Here is a 19,867-nt window from a genome sequence, read left to right as displayed (position 1 = left end):
AGCGCTGAGCCTGGAAGCTCCAGACAGGGTGCATGTCTTGTGTTTATAGTTGACACACAAGCTGTTTGGGGTTGATAGACTCCAAAAAAAACCCAGAGTCAACACATAGCAGTAGCTGCGCGCTGACGTTTGTTTCGACACTCGTGTGGCGGAGAAGCATCACGTCTCTGTTTCCTGAGCCGCGGCTGCTCCAGCGGGAGCCCTTACACGAGCCCGGCAGCTCTGCTTTATTAAAATACAGCTCCACACGGAGCCGAGCGCTTAAATGGAGTAATGACTGGGTTTGTATTTTCATGAATTGTTGTACGATTAATAACAGACTGCGCTATAATGAAATCCTTGAGAGCGGCGGTGATGATCTTAACGTAGCTTTATATCTTCTTCATTAAAGCTGTTTAGAAGTGCGTCCTCTCTCAGATGATAACAGCTGCCTCACAAGCCAGCGGAGGCCTTGAAGTGCAGGCTGGGATTAGCAGCACATACAAAAGGAGCATTTGGAGGGGGCATGCCTGTCCCCTTTGAAAGGCTATCATTTAGAGCCTTCAGCCATAGATCAGCAGCAGCTTACATGGCCAAAACTTAAATGTTGATCGGGCCCATTATTTGACTCACTGAGGGGTGCGTTTGATGGTTTAGATCACGGAGGGCTCCAGAGGTCTGTCTCCCCTCTCCTGTCTCTCTACTGTGTGTATCCCTCATAATAGAGGCAGAGGTAGGGGGTCTCATTAGGGCCTTAGGGAGTGTTGTTTGTGGGGGTGGATGGGGGGGGGGGGTGGATTTCTCAGGTCAGATGCACTCGTATCACACAGGACTGAATAAGGCTTCATAGGAGCAGGTGAAACTCATAAAGAAGTCCTTCTTATGAGCTTCTGAGTTGCTAACACAACTCCAGATCCGTTCCTGAAACGCCGAAGTGCCGCAGGTGGGCTGCGTCTGTTAGCAACGGCAGCTTCATCCGCTCTCACACTGAGAGACATCTTCCTTCACAACTACTGACTACTGACAAGTGGCAGCGAGCTCGCTATTTGGCAGCTCCCCTGAGCATCCAGGCATCCCCTCGCTTCCGTCTCGCCACCAAGAGTCCAGGCTGCTCCGGGTAAAATGGATTCCCTGTGGGTAGCTGCTTCCTCCGTCATCTGTCACCACTTCCTGTCTGCGAGGAGCAGGCAATGACAGCATGCAGGTGTTGCTAGCAGGGTGGTATCACTACAAGGCTTCAGAGGCACCGAACAAGTTGAGAAAATCTTTTTGACAGAAGCCACAGAGAGAGAGAGAGAGAGAGAAAACAACCATGTTTGCTGCCGTGACGTAGAATTGTTCCCACTACGTCATTCGTCTGAAGCCAGGATGAATATTGGAATTCCAGACTGATTCATCTGTGTAAAGAAGGTATTTCACCGCACGCCTTCCGTGCTGCAGCGTTGGCTGCCAGTTTTCTTGTGCTCCAGCAGGTCAAACGCACCATTATCATGTTCAAATCATCACGCGGTCCCAGGGCTAAAATGAGTACATGCTGGCCTTTACTCTGATATTTGTTCTGCTGCACTGCACATAGAAATTGATGTTCCATGAACCCTGGATATTGTTCTCATAAGGTCACAGTCTGGAATTTCATAGGTGATGAATGGCTGCAGATTAATACCAAGTCTTCTACCGTATTCAGGTTATCGCAGAAAATAGTTTTAAATGTAACCAGCTGCGATAACCCTGACAAAGCTTCGCCATCGTCTCCTTTATATACTTGATTTCTCCGAGAATGGACCTGTCAGCAGCCAGAATGAACCTTAACTTGTTAGAAACATCAGTCTGCTTGATGTGAACTTTCTTTTCTGGTTTCTCAGCAGTGTGTAAAACCACCGCCACGGTTTGTTATGACAAAGGTCACGGATAAAGGATGATCTACCCACAGTTCCCTAATGTGAGAACAAAGACTTTGTCAAAATATATTCTAGCAACAGAGCGAGGGAGGGGGATAAGTTACATTGTTTTGGGGGTAGGTTTTCCCAGACGGAGCGATGTGAAGACAGGCCCAGGCTGTGGATTTACTGGGGCCTGTTCAAGTTGGTTAATCCTTGTATGTCTTTGGAGTCTTTCAGCAGGTTCCTCAGCTGGGGAACCTCACCGGTTCTGAAGTGGCTGCTGCTCACCTGTCACGCCGGGTCTTGGTCTACGAACAAGTTTGTTCCCACGGGAGGGAAACCCAAGGGTGAAGATTACAAAAAAAACCCCAAAAGAGCTTATTTTCCTAAAAGCCTACTGATTTGAATCACATTCATCTTTAAAAAAAAAAAAAAAAAAAAAGATGTGGTGATGGTGTCGCCACATTGTTTTTGTCTCGCTCAACAAGCGAGCAGTTTCCACTGACACAGCTTTTGTTCTGTATAAAACCCTCCATATGGCAGCTCGTCCGGAGCAGGGATCCCATGCCGTTATTGGCCCATACATTAGTCTTTTTATGGGTCTAGGATGAGGTATGATGTAACCCAATCAGGTCATGCCAATTGATAGACATTATCCTCAGCTATCACTTGCACACTCAATCCTTTTAAAGTGTAGGGAAGAGAAGTCACCCCCCCCCCCCACGACTCCCCCACACTCCCCCACAGTCCCCCGCCCACACCTTCCAGCCATGTATAGCAGCTTCCCCAGAAGCTGTCATCAAACTGTTGGCTTTAATATTTAACTTCCTCAAGAGATTGAGCTGTAATATAAGAAATTACGCTGCCTTCTGACTGCTGCGAACAGATGTGAAATTTCAAGGTGGATGTAGTTTGTAATCAGCCCCCCCCCCCCCCCCAAGGCCCAGCTATCATGTTCTTCACTGGGGTCAAGATGGACACGCCGCCTTTTCACACAAACCCTCGGCTTTGTATGTGAAGACAGTGTTGGAAAATTACTACAGTAAAGTTCGACTGGTGTGTAACACACCTGATTTTCATACAAAGCACAACACACACACACACACCACTCCACACACACACACACGCACACGCACGCACACACACACACAGAGTAGACCAGGTTTAGGCTCTACTGTTCAGGGGTTTTCTCTCCTGGCATGTGTTGGGCTTACTTTTGATCATTTTAATGCATTACATACTTTTTTTTTTGTGTGCAAAATCCATGTAACAATACACTTTAAATGATACTTTATCCAAAGAGTGCATTCCAAGTCCTCTCAAATAGGAGTCGTATGATCACAAAGGTTTTTTGTTTTTCAACGTCGCATCACTTCTTTGTGACTCCAGAAGATGCAGAAAAGGCCAGCTACGTATATTTAGCTTGACGCTAACGGCAAGCGCGTACGGCTGGACGGAACACACGCGGGTTATCACGGACGGTACACTTGAGATTTTGTAAATCCCCACTTTTTTGCTTATTTTTGTCGTTGGCAGCATCATTAGCATCAAGCTAACTTTACGTAGCTTAAGTTTTCCGGGGAAGTATAAGAAAATTGCCTTTGTGAGCTCAAGACTCCTATTTTGAAGTACTTGAGAGTACCAGTTCTTATGACGTCTGATTTAAAGGCTAATGGATGCTGAGTGTCTCACTTCGCAGAGCGCAACTTCATCAGGTGGTGTCCCTCGGGGACTAATGTCCACAAGCCTCCGAGCTGCAGGCGAGTCGCCCTCACGTCTTCACGCGTCATCAGCTGAGTTGTCTCTTGTCGTTTGCTCCCTCCGCACCTGTGTTTTAAGGAGCAGAAGATGCTAGAAGCACCCACCCATACTGTCAGCTATAAGAGCGAGAGGATTAAAATAATCCACTTCGAAGCAGTTCCTTCAATTACGAGCCAGCCTTGCTTTTGCAGGGATGACCCTTTGAGGCTGAAACCCATTATTATGGGTTTAGCCCACTAGGCGTGCGTATGAACCAGGGCCACCCGTATGCAGAGGTATTCTGCTGGGCCTGAGCCTACAGCCCCGGAGCCAGGGCCCCTTGAGCAGGTAGAGCTGAGACACGGTGGCCTGACTGATATTCATGTGGGTCAATGTGCCCTTCAGGCACAGCAGGGCACCGGAGCGTACATTTCTGAGAACTGACAGAACCGAATTGAACTTGGAAAGCAACTTGATTGCACTCGATAGTTCCCTTGCATGCGGGATGGAGGTTGTTGATGTCATCGCTGTCTGGGTTTCTATTTTTTTTCTCTCCCCACCCCCCCTACAATATTGCATGCTGACAATTCCACATTGAATTGAAATATGGAAAACTGACAGCAATGGAGCCATTGATTGGCACAAGATTTAAACTCCATTCTTTGAATGTGATGAGGATTTCAACAAAAACTAGCGACTGTGAGAACCTGTTCTTGTATGACAAAAATCCTCTTTGTCTGATCCGTGGCCCTGCTCCACAGATAATAGCACAAAATGTGGCCTGAGGGAGATAATTTGTTCCCAGATCTTCAGATGGCAATATTTTCATTTGAGCCCAGGAGGGGATCTCTTGAATTGCCAGCTTCCATTGTGTTCCAACAAGGGGCATGAAAGTCTTGTCAATTAATTTTTCTTTTATTCCAGGCCACAGAGCGCCTGAGTGAATTCAATTATCAACCAATTAAGAGGTGTTTCCTTTTATTTACAGGCTTTGATTCCGTGCGTATCCATATTGTTTGAAAATAAGACAGGAGCGGGGGTGTTAAATCACTTGAACATTTCCACTACACGTTTTTTTTTGTTTATTTTTTTTTATATTCTCGCCAAAATAGCAAAAGCTTTCTGTGGCGTCCCCACCCCCCCCCCCCGGGTCACGAGCAAAACAAGCATATTACGTGCCGTTGAACTCTCCTCAACTGTTCAACGGATGCTCCTCCACGGTGGTTCTCGATACAAAAAAACAAAAACAAAAAAAAACAAAACGAGTTCCCATTAAAGGGATTCACACGAAACAGTGAGCGTTTTGCGTGACAAGTCTTTGGGAACAGATGGGGACAGGTGCAACGCTCAGCCAACAGGTTAACATCAAACGGCCGCGCAGGCTGAGTCAAATCCAGCTCCAGACAAAAAGCTGAACTTGTGAACCTGGTGGAAGTAAGTTAAAGGTCTGATTGCTTGTTGAAACGGGGCGATTGGAAGTGACAAGCGGAAAATGTCTCTGTCTTACACACTTTACAGCTTACAGCCACTTGACTTCAGATTTCCTGACAGCGTTTTATACCGGGTTATTTAGTGCTGCCTTTTTTTCTTTTTTTTAAACCGAACGTTTGAGAACTTAATCAGATTTTTTTTCCCCCTTCCCCTCCAGGCATTTTATTTATTTATTTTTTGGGCCTGACGGGGAAGGAAAGAGCAGCTGGGCCTCGACCAGGTTTGATTCAACTGACTATCTTACAAAAAAAACAAAACAACAACAAAAAAAAGAGACACCGTTTCACAACTAGGATCTATTTCGAAGGGTTACGATATCAAAGACGGCGCTCAATCAGTGTACAACCACAAAAGAAACCTCAAGTGAGTAGAAATCTTAAAAACACTTCAGTTCAATAAATGACTAACTGGGACTCACAGGAAACACATACGTTAAAATAAAAGTCTTTTATTCAAACATCAACTCCAGTTTAAATAAAACACAAATTTACATGACATGTTTCTTCTTATGAAAATAAATTTCTGTACAAGTGTTTTCCTCGTTACGACGGCGAGGGGGGCCCAACGACGCGGCCGCGATAGAAAATTAGGGATGCATAGTTTTAATACCCGTCAATATTTGCAGATGTTTGTGTTTTTTTTGTTGTTGTTGTTGCCGTGTTTTTATACGGGCTCTCCCAAAATGTCTTTAAAATAAAAATGACACTTCCTTATCAAATTGTCAGTGTGTTGTCCAGTATGTACAAAGTGTGAACGTCATATAAACTTGCTTTTATACCAGACAGTATCAACATCTGCAAACATCAGCAAATCAGTTGTAAAAGTAAAAAAAATAAAAAATAAAATAAAAATCAGCGTATCAAATACTGCCAAAATATGACTGTGCCTCCCCAATGAAGGAGATGGGTAGTTCTTCAACTAGTTACTAGACAGGATCATGATGAAGCAGAGCAATGTTGCTGTTGGGGATGATTGTGACAAAACAGCAGTCCCAAGTGGAAGAGCAGAAAATGCTAACTAAGAATGAGGGATAAATTCGATTCTGGCGTCTACACTTCTGTTCCTTCCCGGCTGTATATGAGGTTGTTGACCGTGAAGTGGTTGGAGAGGCTCTGTACTGATGTGTAATAGTTCATCCTGCTGTCTGAGTTCAGAGGAGAGACTAAAGAGGGCGAGTAGGAGCCCAGTCCAGACATGCCCTCTCTGCCCTGAGACAATTCCCCCAGATGCCCGGAGCCGAAGTCCCGCTCCGCGCCCCTGGAGCCGTCTGCCGCCAGCAGCGTGTTGACGCTGGAAACGAAGCTGTTGAAACACGGGCTGTGCTCGGCGGAGGGAGGCGGCGAAGACTTGGGCTCCGTGGAGGCCGGAGAACCGTGCAGGCTCGGCGGGGAGGAACTAAGGAGACTGGCGGTGTCAGAGAGCTTGTGCTGGGCGTCCTCGGACTTGACGCCGCTGTCAGCTCCGGTAATGTCAGCTCTCCTTTTCCTCTTCCGCCTGAAGTTCCCGTTGTCAAACATCTTCTCACAGTTCGGGTCCAGAGTCCAGTAGTTGCCCTTACCTGCACCGAGACAAACAAGGGTCATGCGTCACAGGTTTTCGTCTTCACCAAGTTTTTTTTTTTTTTTCACTTTTAAAAGTTCAAACTGGGAGCAACAACTCTTATTATAAGAATTTAAAAAACACCAAACAACAAGAATAAACTAAACAACCGGAACAATTGGTGACGCAGGTTTTTAAGAACAAATTGCCGCTCACCAGGGTCGTCCTCGTCCCGCGCCACTTTCTTGAAACAGTCGTTGAGTGATAAATTGTGCCGGATGGAGTTCTGCCAGCCGGCTTTGCTCTTCTTGTAGAAGGGAAAGTTGTCAGCTACGTACTGGTAGATCTGACTGAGCGTCAGCTTCTTGTCTTGCGCGTTCTGGATGGCCATGGCTATCAGCGCCGAGTAGGAGTAAGGCGGCCTGACCATCTTGAAGAGCTCCTGCTGGCTGGATATGGAGAGCCAGCCCAGGTCTGCTCCCCCAAAGCCGCTGGGAGGCGGTAAGAACTGCCTCTGGTTGGACCCGTATCCAGACTGTATATAGGAGGATCCGTTGTTCCCGGGAAGATACGGAGAGGAGTTGATGCTGGGTCCGTTCAGCCAAAGGTAGGGGTTGGTAGGCGGGGGAGTGTACTCGCCGAGGCCGTAGCTGGAGGGGTGAGTCGGGGGTCTCTGGGGGTGATGGTGATGGTGGAGGTTCTGCTGGTAGACCCCGTAGTTGTCGCAGTACACGGCCATGTCCAGGAGCTCCTGCGCGCTGTGGTGCTGAATAGGGCTGCTGGTCTGTTGGTTAGATGGTTGATGTCCAAAAGCGTTCATAATCCAACCTGACCAGATTACCCCCCCTAAAAAAAAAAAACCCTCAAGAGTCTCTCTCCCTCAGGACTGAGCTCATCCTCGGGAGGGAGGAGTATTTATGCGCAGCCTCCACAGGTACTCAAGACAACTTTGAGGACGGTCACACCCTCCTCTCAGGCCACATCTCCCTATCACTGAGCACCGATACCTCCTCCTCCTCCTCAGCGCTGAGCGTCGTCTTAGTTTTCCCCTAATCTGACCGCTTTTAACTGACTTGGAACCAAAACATTAATTTAACTGTGCGTAATTACGCATCAAGGCGCAAGATGGCTGTGGAAAAGTTGTCTGTGTGTGTGCATGCGTGCGTGTGTGAAGAATGAACCAAGTGCGGCACGATAAGAAGATGAGGTCAGTATAAATGTAAAAATTAAAGAATAAATATTTTTCCTGATTAAACGGACTTTGCAGATAAACGCAATTTTATTTTTGTCGATTTTTTTTTTGCGATATATAAACAAATATCAATAAATACACACGTTTTATTGTCACGTGACGATAACTGAAAAGCTCGATAAAACAGGGTCCACCCCGCGTCACGACGTCAAACTTGCTGAACTTAATGCGGGACAGTGTCGAACCCAAACAACGTAGATGTGGGTGTTTGTGGGAGAGAGAGAGAGAGAGAGAGAGAGAGGGGGGGGGGTGTAAAAACAAACAAACAAACAAACAACAAAAGCCGTGTTTAAAAAGAAATGCAATAAACACTTCCCAAGTGCTGCAAGTCTGGAGTCAGCGAGTGACTCCACGGCTCCCGACTAAGACCGACTGCCTTCAAGCTTCTAATGACGTCATTAAGCAGAAGCTATCAAAAATGGGAGAAAAGAAATCTACTGGCTAAATAAGACAATATTTGAATAAGTTTACGACTCGTTAAACAGCACCCAGTATTGGATATAATAAACGTTACATTTGAGAAGGTTTACTAGAATTACAGACGAGAGGGAAAGCCCTTTCAACTTGCTACACACCTACAAAAATAAAAACAAAACACACACCTTAAAGCACAGAAGCAGTAAAATATGGAGTCTTTACCCGCTAGAGATTTAGTCCAATAAAATAAAATAAAATAAAATAGAAAAGTCCCATCGGGGCTAACGTGTCTGATGGGTTAAAGGGCCTGTAAACTTGAGTTTCGATTGAGAGGAAAGCAGAACAATGGCCTGATACTGGTCCTGGTCCTGGTCCCCCTCTAAGGCAGCTAAAGGAACTGTGTCTTTTCCGTGTTGTATTAGAACACATTTCACGCGACGCGTGATTCAGAGTGATCGCGTCTGTACTGACCTGCGTTCAGTGTTTTTAGTCCACACACTCACACTCGCGAGTGTGTTTTTTTTTGGACGTGAAGTGCAGATGAATGTTGAGCTCTGTTGTCATCCATGTGAGGAGTGGGCCCTGCAGGTTGCTGCAGCACTAATCGGGAGAACATTCCTCCTCTCCATGACCTTGATGTAATTGTTTGGCTCTAAGGTGTTGTCCTGAGCGCAGGCTGGAGCTGAGGGAGGTGGCATTTAACCCCCACAGCTAATTACTGTCTGGACATCTGAGTCTGGAACCGTTCAGGCATCGGCTGCCGTCCTCCTCTTCCTGCACGGCCTCAAATATCCATCCCCGTTATGTCGAAATGCGAAACTGTTTGTTTCGGACGTCGGTACTTAATATTTCTGGATGCATCGAATACTTTTTTTGGGGGGGTTGTTGTTGTTGTTGTTGCAGCTGGATTAAAGGCTGCAACCATAGAAAGCGCATTTCTTATCTAAATTCCTCTCAGATTAGCTTCAAGATGCAAAATGGGACTTGAAATGGCAACCTCAAGCCCCCCTGAGTCATTGTAAAGTAATAACTCAAACATGCTGGCTGAGTGTGTGTGTGTGTGGGGGGGGGGGGGGGGGAGGAGGGGGGTGTCTATTGTTGCTCTGTCATGTCCGTCTTCATCCCCTGTTTCCTCAAGCTTTTTGAGGTCATGGGAGCTTTTCTTCGGGAGATCAAGTGAATCACAGCGGGGTCGGAGCCACGGCAGCACAGTAAACCAGCAGCAGCAGGTGACGGGAGAATCAGCACATTTTGCTGCTGGGGGTTTGCCACTGGAATCAACACAGAACCTCACACTCGTGCTCTGCAAACAGCCCGGAGTTGAGAGCGGTGCCATGAGGACTTGGGTTGGAAGTAATTAAGACTATTAGATGCACTTAAGGCCAATAAAAGTCCCCAATAGATGCATGAACATTGACGGAACCCTTTGGGCGGGGCTGAGGAGCGATGCAGAGCAATGCTGATGTATCCAAATACAGCCGGTATGGAGGATGACATGAAGACTGAAGAACACACAGAACTTCTAGAGAACTCCATGCTGGAGATTCTCTGAGCCCCACAGAGGGTTTTCATTCTTCAAGATGGTTAAAACAGGAACAACTGAAATAAAATACGTTTATTTTCTGACATGTTTTCGTATCCAGTTCAGGATTCTTTTTTTAAACCAATAAAATTAGAATTAAATTCTTTAAATGTCGCTCACATGAATTTTCACGATTAAAGCTCTTGTTTTTTTTTTTTCCCTGGACAAAAAAAAGTCAGTTTGAATGCACTTTATCGACATCTGGCAAATGAACTTTCAAAAGATTCACACAGCAGGTAGATTTTTAACATGAGTTTTTGTCAGAGAGCTTGCGGCTCAATCTCAGCTGCTCAATAATTTAAAGCTTTAATAAGGGCCACACTCGTCTCCGTCCAGGAGCTGCGGGACAGTGAACGCCTCACTGCTCCTCACCGCTGGTGGCTGCGCCGACAGCCTTTACAATACCTGAAATAAAGATTTGAAATGACATCAGAACCCCCCCCCCCCCCAAAAAAAATGGGACGCTTCGTTGCATCCGCTGGTGTGAACACGCGGTCGACATGATTGGATGTTGCTGCTGGTGTCAAGACTGTTACCCTGACCCTCAAATCACCCACAATTAATAAGTCAAATGTTTAGGTCACATCATTCCTGCGTCCAGGCAGAGGGATGGAGCAGGCAGGCTGCACTACCACGAACACCCAGATGAGGGCAGCATTGCTTCATGGTCCAGTATATTCAGCTCTGGTTGATAAAGCAACAACACAACTCCATCTGTGTGTGTGTGTGTGCAGCCTTTGGGAGGTCATTGCAAAAATATATCAGTCGCACTGACTTTAAGAAATACAGAGGGTTGAGGAGTTCATTTCAAACTTCAAGGAATATACATTGTTTTTCCTTTTATGATCCTCATATACTGATAGCGTTCATTGTGTACCTTCAGTGTTGGAAGAAGTTCCTCATAATAAAAAAAAAAAAAAGAAAAGAAAAGAAAACAAGAAAAAAATAGTACTCTGGTAATACCTGATAAGTATTTGATGTTGAGTATAGTGTTTGAATCAAAAGTACATATTATACACGGTATTTGTATCCAGTGTTCTAGTTACTTGGGAGGCTCCAATCCTTACACCGCTGACGTCTGAAGGTTATGTCTTTGTGTCCTCTAGTGGAAGTACTTCATCTGGGTTTTAAAGAAAAACTTTCTCCTCAAAGTTTCTGATGGTTTTCAGATTTCTCAAATTACAACGTTTTCCTCAGAAATGGAGCTGGGAAGGAGAGCAAAGTGCCTTCAAGTGTAAAGAAGCCCAGTTTACCTGAGAACACATGTTTTTCCACCACCGTTTCCCTCGCAGCTTTAGTATTTTGAATTACTAATACACTGTGTGTCGTCTGAGGGGCGGGGCCAAGGGTTGCGTGACATCACAGTTAATCAAAACCAACCAATCATAACGTGATGTCATTATTAGTACAGTAATACTCCGCCCCTTCATCAGCTTTTCATCATGAGAGACCACTGAACTCTGACTGTGTTCTCAGGCAGAATCGTGACTGTCATCTCAGTGATTCTGAGTCTGTCATCTCTAAAGACGCCATCTCAGTCCTCAGAGACCCCCAGACGTGAAACTCAGGACCGCACTTCCTCGAGCTGCCAGTACCGCCCACAGCAAGTCTGACATCACGATCATCATCACGTTACAGACACGCAGAGTTTTCTTATTTTTAGAATGAAAAAAACAAAACAAAACATTCTGCTCTGCACGAGTTTAGGGGATTATAATTTCAGAAGTACACAGTAATTGTGGAATATTTGTACAACAGTGTCCTCCTTGGAGTAGACACCTCAGAAACTGTCACTAGCCTCATGAAAGTCCTCATAAAAATTCATTCATTTATATTCAAATTGGCTAAAATATCCTGACCCGATTTTCTTTTTGCAAAGCCCAAATGACAGAGATTTAATTAACCAGTTCAGATCAATACTCTCTTAATGGGAAAGTGGGCCTGTGGCGCTGGATTTTGTGGTTCTGTCCATGTGAAGCAGAAACTAGCTGGGAACTCTGCCTCCTCATCAAACCGGTTCTCCACCCCCGATCTCGAGGTATGTTTCCTAGCAACACGTCTCACTGACTGCCTGGGAAAACCCACTGCTTCATCATAGCCTGAGCTAATATAAAACACTACCCCCCCCCCCCCCCCCCACACCCACCCAAGATAATAAGCCTGTGTGGAGAATGTACACTTAGATTCTCTTCTGCATTTTCAGCACTAACAGGCTCAGATATAAAATGCTAACTGTTTCCTGGCGTTTTACGGGCTGGTGTTGTTGTGACAGCTTCTCTTGATGAGAGAGTGATGAAGTGTGTGTCTGGAGTGTGTAAACTTGGGAAGAAGAAGAAGAAGAAGAAGAAGAAGAAGAAGAAGAAGAGAAAAAAAAAAAAGGCATTCGAGAGCTCATTCTTGGCGCACTGCTACCTGCAGCAGTTTGCAACAATTTTATCCACTGAACACTTAAAACAGCGTAAACGCCAACAAACGGTCGAAACTTCGCCAACCTAACGACAGAAATCCTGCTACGTGAGGACTGGGCGTCAGAGCCGGAGCTCCGTTCTGCTAATCGTTCCTGAGAATTCAGACAGACGCAGCTACGCGTGCCATCAATACTGGCTGTGTTCTTACAGCCTCAAGTACCACTGCAGTTCTGAATTCCTCAGTGATTCATCTGCTTATTGTGTTTTTGAATAAATGAAATAAAGAATCTCCAGTAAACAGCAGAAATCATATTAAGGCAGGCAATTCAATTGACTCAATGACAGTGTTTAGTTTTGTATTTCCCCGGAGAATCACAGACGCTCAAATAACACCAGCCTTGTTCTTTCCACACAAGGGATGTTTGCTTTGTCAATGAGAATAATTCAATTAGTCAGTTTACTGAAGCACTCAAGAGGTGAGATGGAAGGCTGAGTGGTGACCCAGCAACACGCAGCAAAGGCCTGTGCTACCCAGCAAGTACAGCGCAGCCGGGTGAACTTTAGTGCTGGTGATCTAGCGACCACAGCTGTGCGTGCTGGTTGCCACAACAGTGGCTAGTAAGTCCAGTTTAACACCAAAATTAGCAGTTTGTCGTACGCGGCTAAACGTGCCGGCAGATGAGCTGTGAGCTGCCACGTTACCTCGGGTAGATATAGCGTTCCATGCCTTTAAATCTTACACACCTTGAAGGATTTGGCGTCACACTGGAATAATTTTTAAGTCCACAATGACATCCAGGTTGCAAAATTTGCAGGGACAGGGTTGATGGTGGAAGCTCACAATCCCGCTAAAAGCGCTCATCCGCATTGAAGCTAAAGTTGCTGCTGCTTTAGCTTCGATGAGGTTTTATCTGGGGCTGCAGTCGGTTTAATGGCTGGGAGATACACCTGCAGAGAAGTGGAACGTTAGACAGGTGGCAGATGAACTCACCGAGGGATGTAGATGATAAAGAGGAGGGGCTCAAGCACAGCTGTTCGATGCTTAACCACCCCCAGAGCTCAGTTCCCATTCGCCTCAGCTGTATTCAGCACCAGTTAGCATGCTAGCGTAACTGTAGGCCAGCAGGTAGTGAAGTGCAGTGAGTAAACATCACGCTCAAGAGACAAACTGGTGACTTAAACTTAAGCACCACTGAAGGTTAGCATCCTTGCTAGCATGTCCGCTTCCCATGTAACAGTAATTTAAGAATTCTGAAGCTTCGACATGCTAAATATTACACCTATGCCATGTTTTTAGCTTCACTTTAGCCGATAGAGTTTTTTTTTTTTTTTTTTTAAACAATTTGGCCCGTTGGGGCTTCGGGGCACTTGGATTACTTCAAACGAGCAGTATGGCAGCGTTTTATTATGTATTTTTCACAAGTTTTGATATTGGTCTCCATTCACTTCAACTGTTCAGGAGATCAATGTGACAACTTTTCATGGAAAACTCCAGCAGCGTTTTGTGGACAAAAAAACAAAACAAAAAAACCCCCAACTTCACCTGACCTTCAATAAGGGAGTAAAGCAACATTACGGCTGACGTAACGGCAGCGTGAAAAGCCAAAATAATCCATACAACGCCACAGCCTGACGTGATTGATGCTTGGACGGCTGTTGATTAATGGAAATACTGTCCTCTTTCATTACATGAAGAAGACATTTACAGGGAGGCATGCACATTTGCAGCCTCCCGGCAAATTAAAGTGTGTCAGGAGGGAAGGAAAATATACACCTTGGGATAGAAATGACAAACGCAATGGGGATAGCGGCATTGTAAATACAATTCGCCTGGAGTGAGAAGCTTGCACCCCCCCCCCCCCCCAACAACAAATGCTTCTGGAAATCCTCTCAATTAAGCGAAGCATTGCCGACGCTTTTGAGGAGAAGCAGAATGCCTGAGCACAAATCACACAGAGCTTATTGAAGTGGTTGCCAGTTAACTACGTAATATCACCGCAGCTTCACCCTTTATCCCTTTTCAATTGCAAGGCCAGATATTCTTTTGCACCGGGTACACTTGATAAGTGAATTAGGACACTGATGAAACTTTTCTTCATTCGTATTACGACTCCACAGACTGGAGGAAAGGGACAAATCATCACAGTGCAATAAGCAGGTAGTGAATATGAAAGACATCTTCATCGCCTGTTGGACTTTTATTGATTTTTAAAATGCAATTGACACTCTGCAACTTAATACTTTTAAAAGCCCGTTGAAAAACGAATATGCAAAACCAGTTCATATCAATGGACTGCATTAGCATGATGCCGCCGCCTTGTGTTCATGGATCTCTCTGAGCCTGGAATGCTGCAAATTCTTCCAATTCTTTGCTACATAAATCAATGGAAGTTATTAAGATTTCCTATCAGAGTTCTGCAACAAGATGAGACTCCTGGCTGCGTTAGAATTGTTCATTAAGTTCAATTTATCTTTAGGTTTAGCTTCATTCGTTCATATTACATTGTTCATAAAAGACAAATCCAAATATCTACTGTGGAAAAAAATACAAATTATTTTGACTTTGAACTAAGTTTCACACTGATGTTCTGGAAATCATTTTCCCTACTTAGATCCACGTGACTCAGTATTTCAAAATATTAGCGTGTAAGTCAAATAAATTCAAATGGAAATTGAAACCCTAATGGAAAATGTAGTTTTTATCCGGACATGGTAGCTAAGACAGCAGCACCATGTTTGTAGTTCCTATAAGCGGTACACAAGCGGTCACAACGGTCCTCAGAGGGAGTTTGGTGATGAAAGAAAACGGAGAGAATGAACTCGTATAATGAAAAAAACTTGCGTGTTTGTTTTAATTTTTTTATGACTGGATATTACTTACTCCATTTAATACTGTGTTTAGAGAGCCATTCATCACCCAGACAGGTACGAGCACCAGGCGCTGGCCCCCCTCGTGCACCACGATGATCGGATCTCGAGGTGGATGGAGAACCGGGGTGAGAAAAGCTGCAGAGCTTCTGTTTCCTTCTCAATCCTTCAAAACTTCACGAAGTCTGACACACACGTTTGAATTTGTTTCTTGTACAGGGTGAATTAGCCAATACATCAAGTAGATGTTTCTTATTTGAGCGTCCTTACAACAACAAAAAACGCTGCAGCCACACCGGTTTTAATAAGTGCTTAACCGTGTGTGTGTGTTCTGCTCAAATAAGACTCGGAGGAAAAAAGATGTCATCGAGTGTTCCTAATTAGGAAGCGCGAGCTTTGGAAAGCAAAGCCCCTGAGAGGTTCCAATACGTGTGTTATGGGTCACCTGGGACTAACACGTCACACCTCGCCGGCGGGATCCGAGCAGCAAGGCAGCAAATAAGCAGTTTGATGCTCCGTTAACGTCCCTGTGATATTAACCGAGAAATAAATCCCAAACAATAATGGCTGAATCGACACCAGCCTGCCTCACGAAAACCAGCAAAGCAAGTTTTTGGAGGTAGACGGCCATGACGGAACCTCAGTTGTGTTATTTCTCAAAGAGAATCAGAGTGAATGGAACAAAAACCAAGAAAACAGCAGCAAACTATGAAAAAAAACCTGCCAATCACGTCAATGAGTGGTTCTCAAATTTCTAAACCAAGAACCACCTCGGTATAAATGAAACTCCACCTTTATACCTAGGTTTCGTAGCACAGCAGCTAGCGACGGCATTCAGCTCCGGCCACGCTGCGGTTTCCGGCCAAGGCGTGACGACATGGCGCCGGTTGCTACGCGACCGAGACGCACCAGAAAGTTACAGAATCACACACATCGGAAAGCGTCTTACCTTCGGTCAGAGGAGCAGTGGTTCTGGTTCTGCTGTGGAGAGCAGCGGAGAAGACGCTTGTTGGAGTTGGAGAGTTCGGGAGCTATGGCTTCACCACCACCACTTCCGGGGTTTATTTCAGGCTGCTGGATTGACTGCCATCAAGCTAATGGCTGACTGAGACAGCTTCACAGGCTAACTCCGTCTTTCAGCCCGCGATTTAAAAAAAAAAAATTTTTTTTGGTTAGAAGGTCCCGTTCACAGCTTCCAGCTTCACCACACCGAGTTCCAACTGTATCAGTACCGGTAATAACCGGAGTCACAGCTCCTCAGCGTCAGGTGTTGTGTGTTGCTAACATTAGCAGGAGCAGATGACGTGGACGAGCTGCCCGCGCGCCACGCGACTGAAGGTGAACAGACACGAAAATATTACCAAAAAAAAAAAAAGCGGAAACTTAATTTGAAATAGTTAGGTGAAAGTGTTTATTAATATTCTTCAATATGTTTGTATTTCTTTCTTTAAAAATTGTTTTTTAAATATTCGGGGATTCCTCCGCCTACCACTTTTAGGGAGCTCGCCTACTTCTACCGGTTGTAGAATTCTAACCTCAACACTACAGTGTGAAAGATTCATAGTACTAGAAGCAAGTTCCCATCCCTCCCAAAAAGCCTCAGAACAAACAAAACTCTACAAAAAAACTTCAGCGTATTTAATATTTAGCCTCTGTTACTTTGACTGCAGTTGTCTGTCAGTTTGTTTATCGCGTTCTTATTTTACAATCCTGGAGAGAAATCCCGCTGGGATTCGAGGATGTTGGTGGTCACTGCCACCGTATGTGTGTGACCTGTTTCTTACAATTTGGGGAAAAAAAAGGTAAACCTTCCACTGGGACACGAAGATGAACTGAAAAGGTCTTGGTGATCCAAGTCAAATCACGTGATCGCAACATCCCCAGAATGCCCTGAGGGGAATTTCTTCAATTTGCCACAAACATTCACCGGGACTCCAGGATGAACTGAATACATTTATGCCGCCCGAAGGTCGGCATCACCTCACACCATCACGACATCACCGGCATGCTCGGAGGGAGTTTCTTCAAATGCAGCACAAACGTCTGAAGATTTTGGCGGTCAAAGGTCACGGGTGACCGTGACGAGATACTTCGTTTATGCTTACCACCCCGACACAATACAGTAGTTTGCACTTGACAAAAAACACACTTCCAAACCCATTAAAGTGCACGTTTGTCACAAGCTGCGTGCTTTAAACGTTTACGATGACCGCCAGCGAGCTACAGAGCAGTTCAGCTCCTCCTCTGTGAATGACTTAACTCATTTAAGTGGAATTTAACTCAAATCAGCTGCAATTAACCCACTAAAAAACATGAATTCGGAGTCAAAACACATAAAAATCCATGAAGAATAACAGATAAAGAAACGCTTGGGTTGGCCCGTCTGCCTTACAACTTCCCGACATCGATTTGAGGAAACCAGTTTCTAATGATCACATTTCAGTTTGACCCTCAGTGGTTCCCATAAAAGAATTCAAGATTGCCTGACAAAGCTGGCAGCTGTGGGTTTGTTGGCTCATCGACGCTGCTCAACTGTTCCTCAAATATGGGCCACATTCCAGATTCCCGCTTTGAAAAGAGAAATGATCACTCGGTGAGCGAGCACATTATGTAAATGATGCTGCTTTAGCCTATATAGAAGTCATTTGGCGGCGCCCCACGTCCTGGAAGAAAAGTCTTGCGTGCTGATAATGAAGTAGCGGCGCTATGACGGCTGTCAATCACGCGGGTAGAAATCTTTGTTACCCAGCGTTGAAGTGAGGAAACATGCAGATTGTTGTTTTTTTGTTTTTTTTTTCGGAACCGCGCATCTATTTAAAGCACATCTCAGCGTAGACAAAAAATAATGAGCCAGACATCTTTTTTTTTTTTTTTAAAAATACATACATTTGAAAGTTTATTCAGAAGTCATGTCAGTAGTGAATTTGGAACAGTCAATATTATTGAAATCCAAGGTTACAGCAATCTAGGACAATGATATTGCGGTACAAGTTAGTTGTATGTGCACTCCAAACTTTAACCAATAAAATTCATGATCGGCTCTCAACTCTTTAAAGTCCCTGTCAATTCAAAATCTACAAGCCCTTTTTTTTTTGTGTTTGTTTCATATAAATGCCACTTAATCTAATGAGAACGTTAATACAAAAAAGATCAAATCACATACAAAAAAAAAAACCAAAAAAAAAAAAAAAACCTGAATAAAATAAAATCATATATACAAACCTCTGTACATAGTGGGAATATGGATAGGAGGAATTGTGAGTGTTTTAAATGAGCTCTGGTTGACTTGATTCTTGGAAGGCTGTTGGTCCGAGCTTATCTGCCTGAACACGTATCGGTTATAGACATCATCTACAAATTCAGTGACTTCCATGCAACATGCTCCCTACTAGCAGACTGCAGCGTCTTCAAACTGAAAGTAAAACAAAACCAAAAAAAAAAAAAAAAGGAGGAGAGAAGATGATAAGGGGGGGGGGGAGGGGCGCGCGCAGTGAGGTATTCATCTTGTCAAGCTGGGACAGGGAGCGAGGAATGTGTGGGTTAAATAAAAAAACAAACAAACAAAAACAACAGCTTTTCGAGGGGAAAGCTGTTGATGCCGTTTTTGTTGTCCTGTCACTGTGCTGTTTGGTCCGGCTGTCAGCGTCTTTGTTCACTGTACAATTCCTGAATCGATGGAGGCCTGTTTCCTGGTGGTCTTGGGAGGAGGGGGAGGAGGAGTCTTGCTGGGTAGAGGAGGTGGTATAGGCTATAAAAACAAGAAACAGAATATTACACAAAAATTAAATACATCCAGCTTGAGCCATCACTTCTGGGCCTCTAGATGTGTGTGTGTGTGTGTGTGTGTGTGGGGGGGGGGAGGTTTCTGCCCTCTACCTGTGTTTCAAGGTTTTTTTTTCTTGTGCTGGGACGTTTCTAGTCGGGAGTGGGTGTTTTTGGGGAAAACGTTGACTTAGCTCATAAATAAAGTGAAAACAATCTTCTGAGCCTGTCACCTCCTCACTTTGGCCGTTAAATAGAGAGTCACCGGATGGTATGTGGGCGTCTGCTAGCGGTCCCGTTTCTTTGAGACCGACTCCCTCCTGGTATGACGTCATCAAGCACGCTGCCAATATCGTCAAACAAAAGGAGGCAAACAATTCCGCGAGCTTTAGGGTAGCGTCCTGCGTCCCGATCTGGGGGTCACTGGTGTTGTCTTAAGCTGTTGGAGCTGCCACAGAGATTCTCACCGGCATCTTCTGCTTTGGTTTGTCGGTCCATCTGTCTGCAGGATTACTCGCGTGATATACCCCCGACAGAACGCCCCTCTTGTTTGTTTGTGTTTCTAAATACAACAGGAACACTTTCATTCAAGTGTCAGTACGTGAACATTCGATCAAATCAGCCGAAGAGCAAATGTACGAGAATAATAAAGGGTTCTTGTATCGGGATTTCAAACGTATTCTAACCAGGTAGCCTGCGCTCACCGGGGAGGTTCGCGGCGCTCATCGATGACCTCACCCCTGCCTCCAACGACAACTGTAAACAAGGCTGATTCTGCGTCGAGTCTCTTGACATCTGCTCTCGCTACATTACAGGGGACTCTGGTTTTACTAGCCGTCCGCGAACCGTGACAGCGGATAAATAAGATTAGTTAACGGAGAGGCGAGGCAGGAGGGCGGCTAGCGCGGACGTCTGTGATTGTGGAGGGATGAGCCGCTGATTAACAGCA

The 19,867-nt window shown here is 45.1% G+C and overlaps 2 protein-coding genes across 4 annotated transcripts in view; both read right to left on the bottom strand.

The window, feature by feature from the left end:
- Positions 1-5,193: 5,193 nt before the first annotated feature.
- On the bottom strand, positions 5,194-16,569 carry foxi1 (forkhead box i1). 3 transcript variants are annotated; one of them, XM_086196141.1, is made up of 3 exons: positions 16,106-16,569; positions 6,846-7,475; positions 5,194-6,648 (listed from the first exon to the last, which is right to left on the bottom strand). In XM_086196141.1, exons 2-3 carry the CDS (start codon positions 7,447-7,449, stop codon positions 6,140-6,142), a joined length of 1,113 nt encoding a protein of 370 aa, XP_086052267.1. In that variant the 5' UTR covers positions 7,450-7,475; positions 16,106-16,569; the 3' UTR covers positions 5,194-6,139. The 3 variants fall into 3 exon arrangements, with proteins under 3 accessions (XP_086052267.1, XP_086052268.1, XP_086052266.1); XM_086196142.1 differs by having other exon boundaries at positions 6,846-7,413; positions 16,106-16,517; XM_086196140.1 differs by lacking the exon at positions 16,106-16,569 and having other exon boundaries at positions 6,846-9,010.
- A 1,473-nt stretch (positions 16,570-18,042) lies between these two features.
- dock1 (dedicator of cytokinesis 1) overlaps positions 18,043-19,867 on the bottom strand; it is a 175,307-nt gene continuing 173,482 nt past the window's right edge. Inside the window, exon 52 of the mRNA XM_086194482.1 lies at positions 18,043-18,904. Coding sequence (XP_086050608.1) covers positions 18,809-18,904 — 96 coding nt within the window. The 3' untranslated portion in view covers positions 18,043-18,808. The remainder of the gene's footprint in view (positions 18,905-19,867) is intronic.

This window comes from Aulostomus chinensis, chromosome 23 (genome assembly GCF_037954235.1).
Source record: "Aulostomus chinensis isolate RoL2024-O1b breed Wild chromosome 23, RoL_Achi_v1.0, whole genome shotgun sequence".
In the NCBI taxonomy this organism is placed as follows: Eukaryota; Metazoa; Chordata; class Actinopteri; order Syngnathiformes; family Aulostomidae; genus Aulostomus; species Aulostomus chinensis.
The sequence above is the reverse complement of the archived record's forward strand: the minus strand, read 5'-3'. Positions and strand labels throughout refer to the sequence as shown.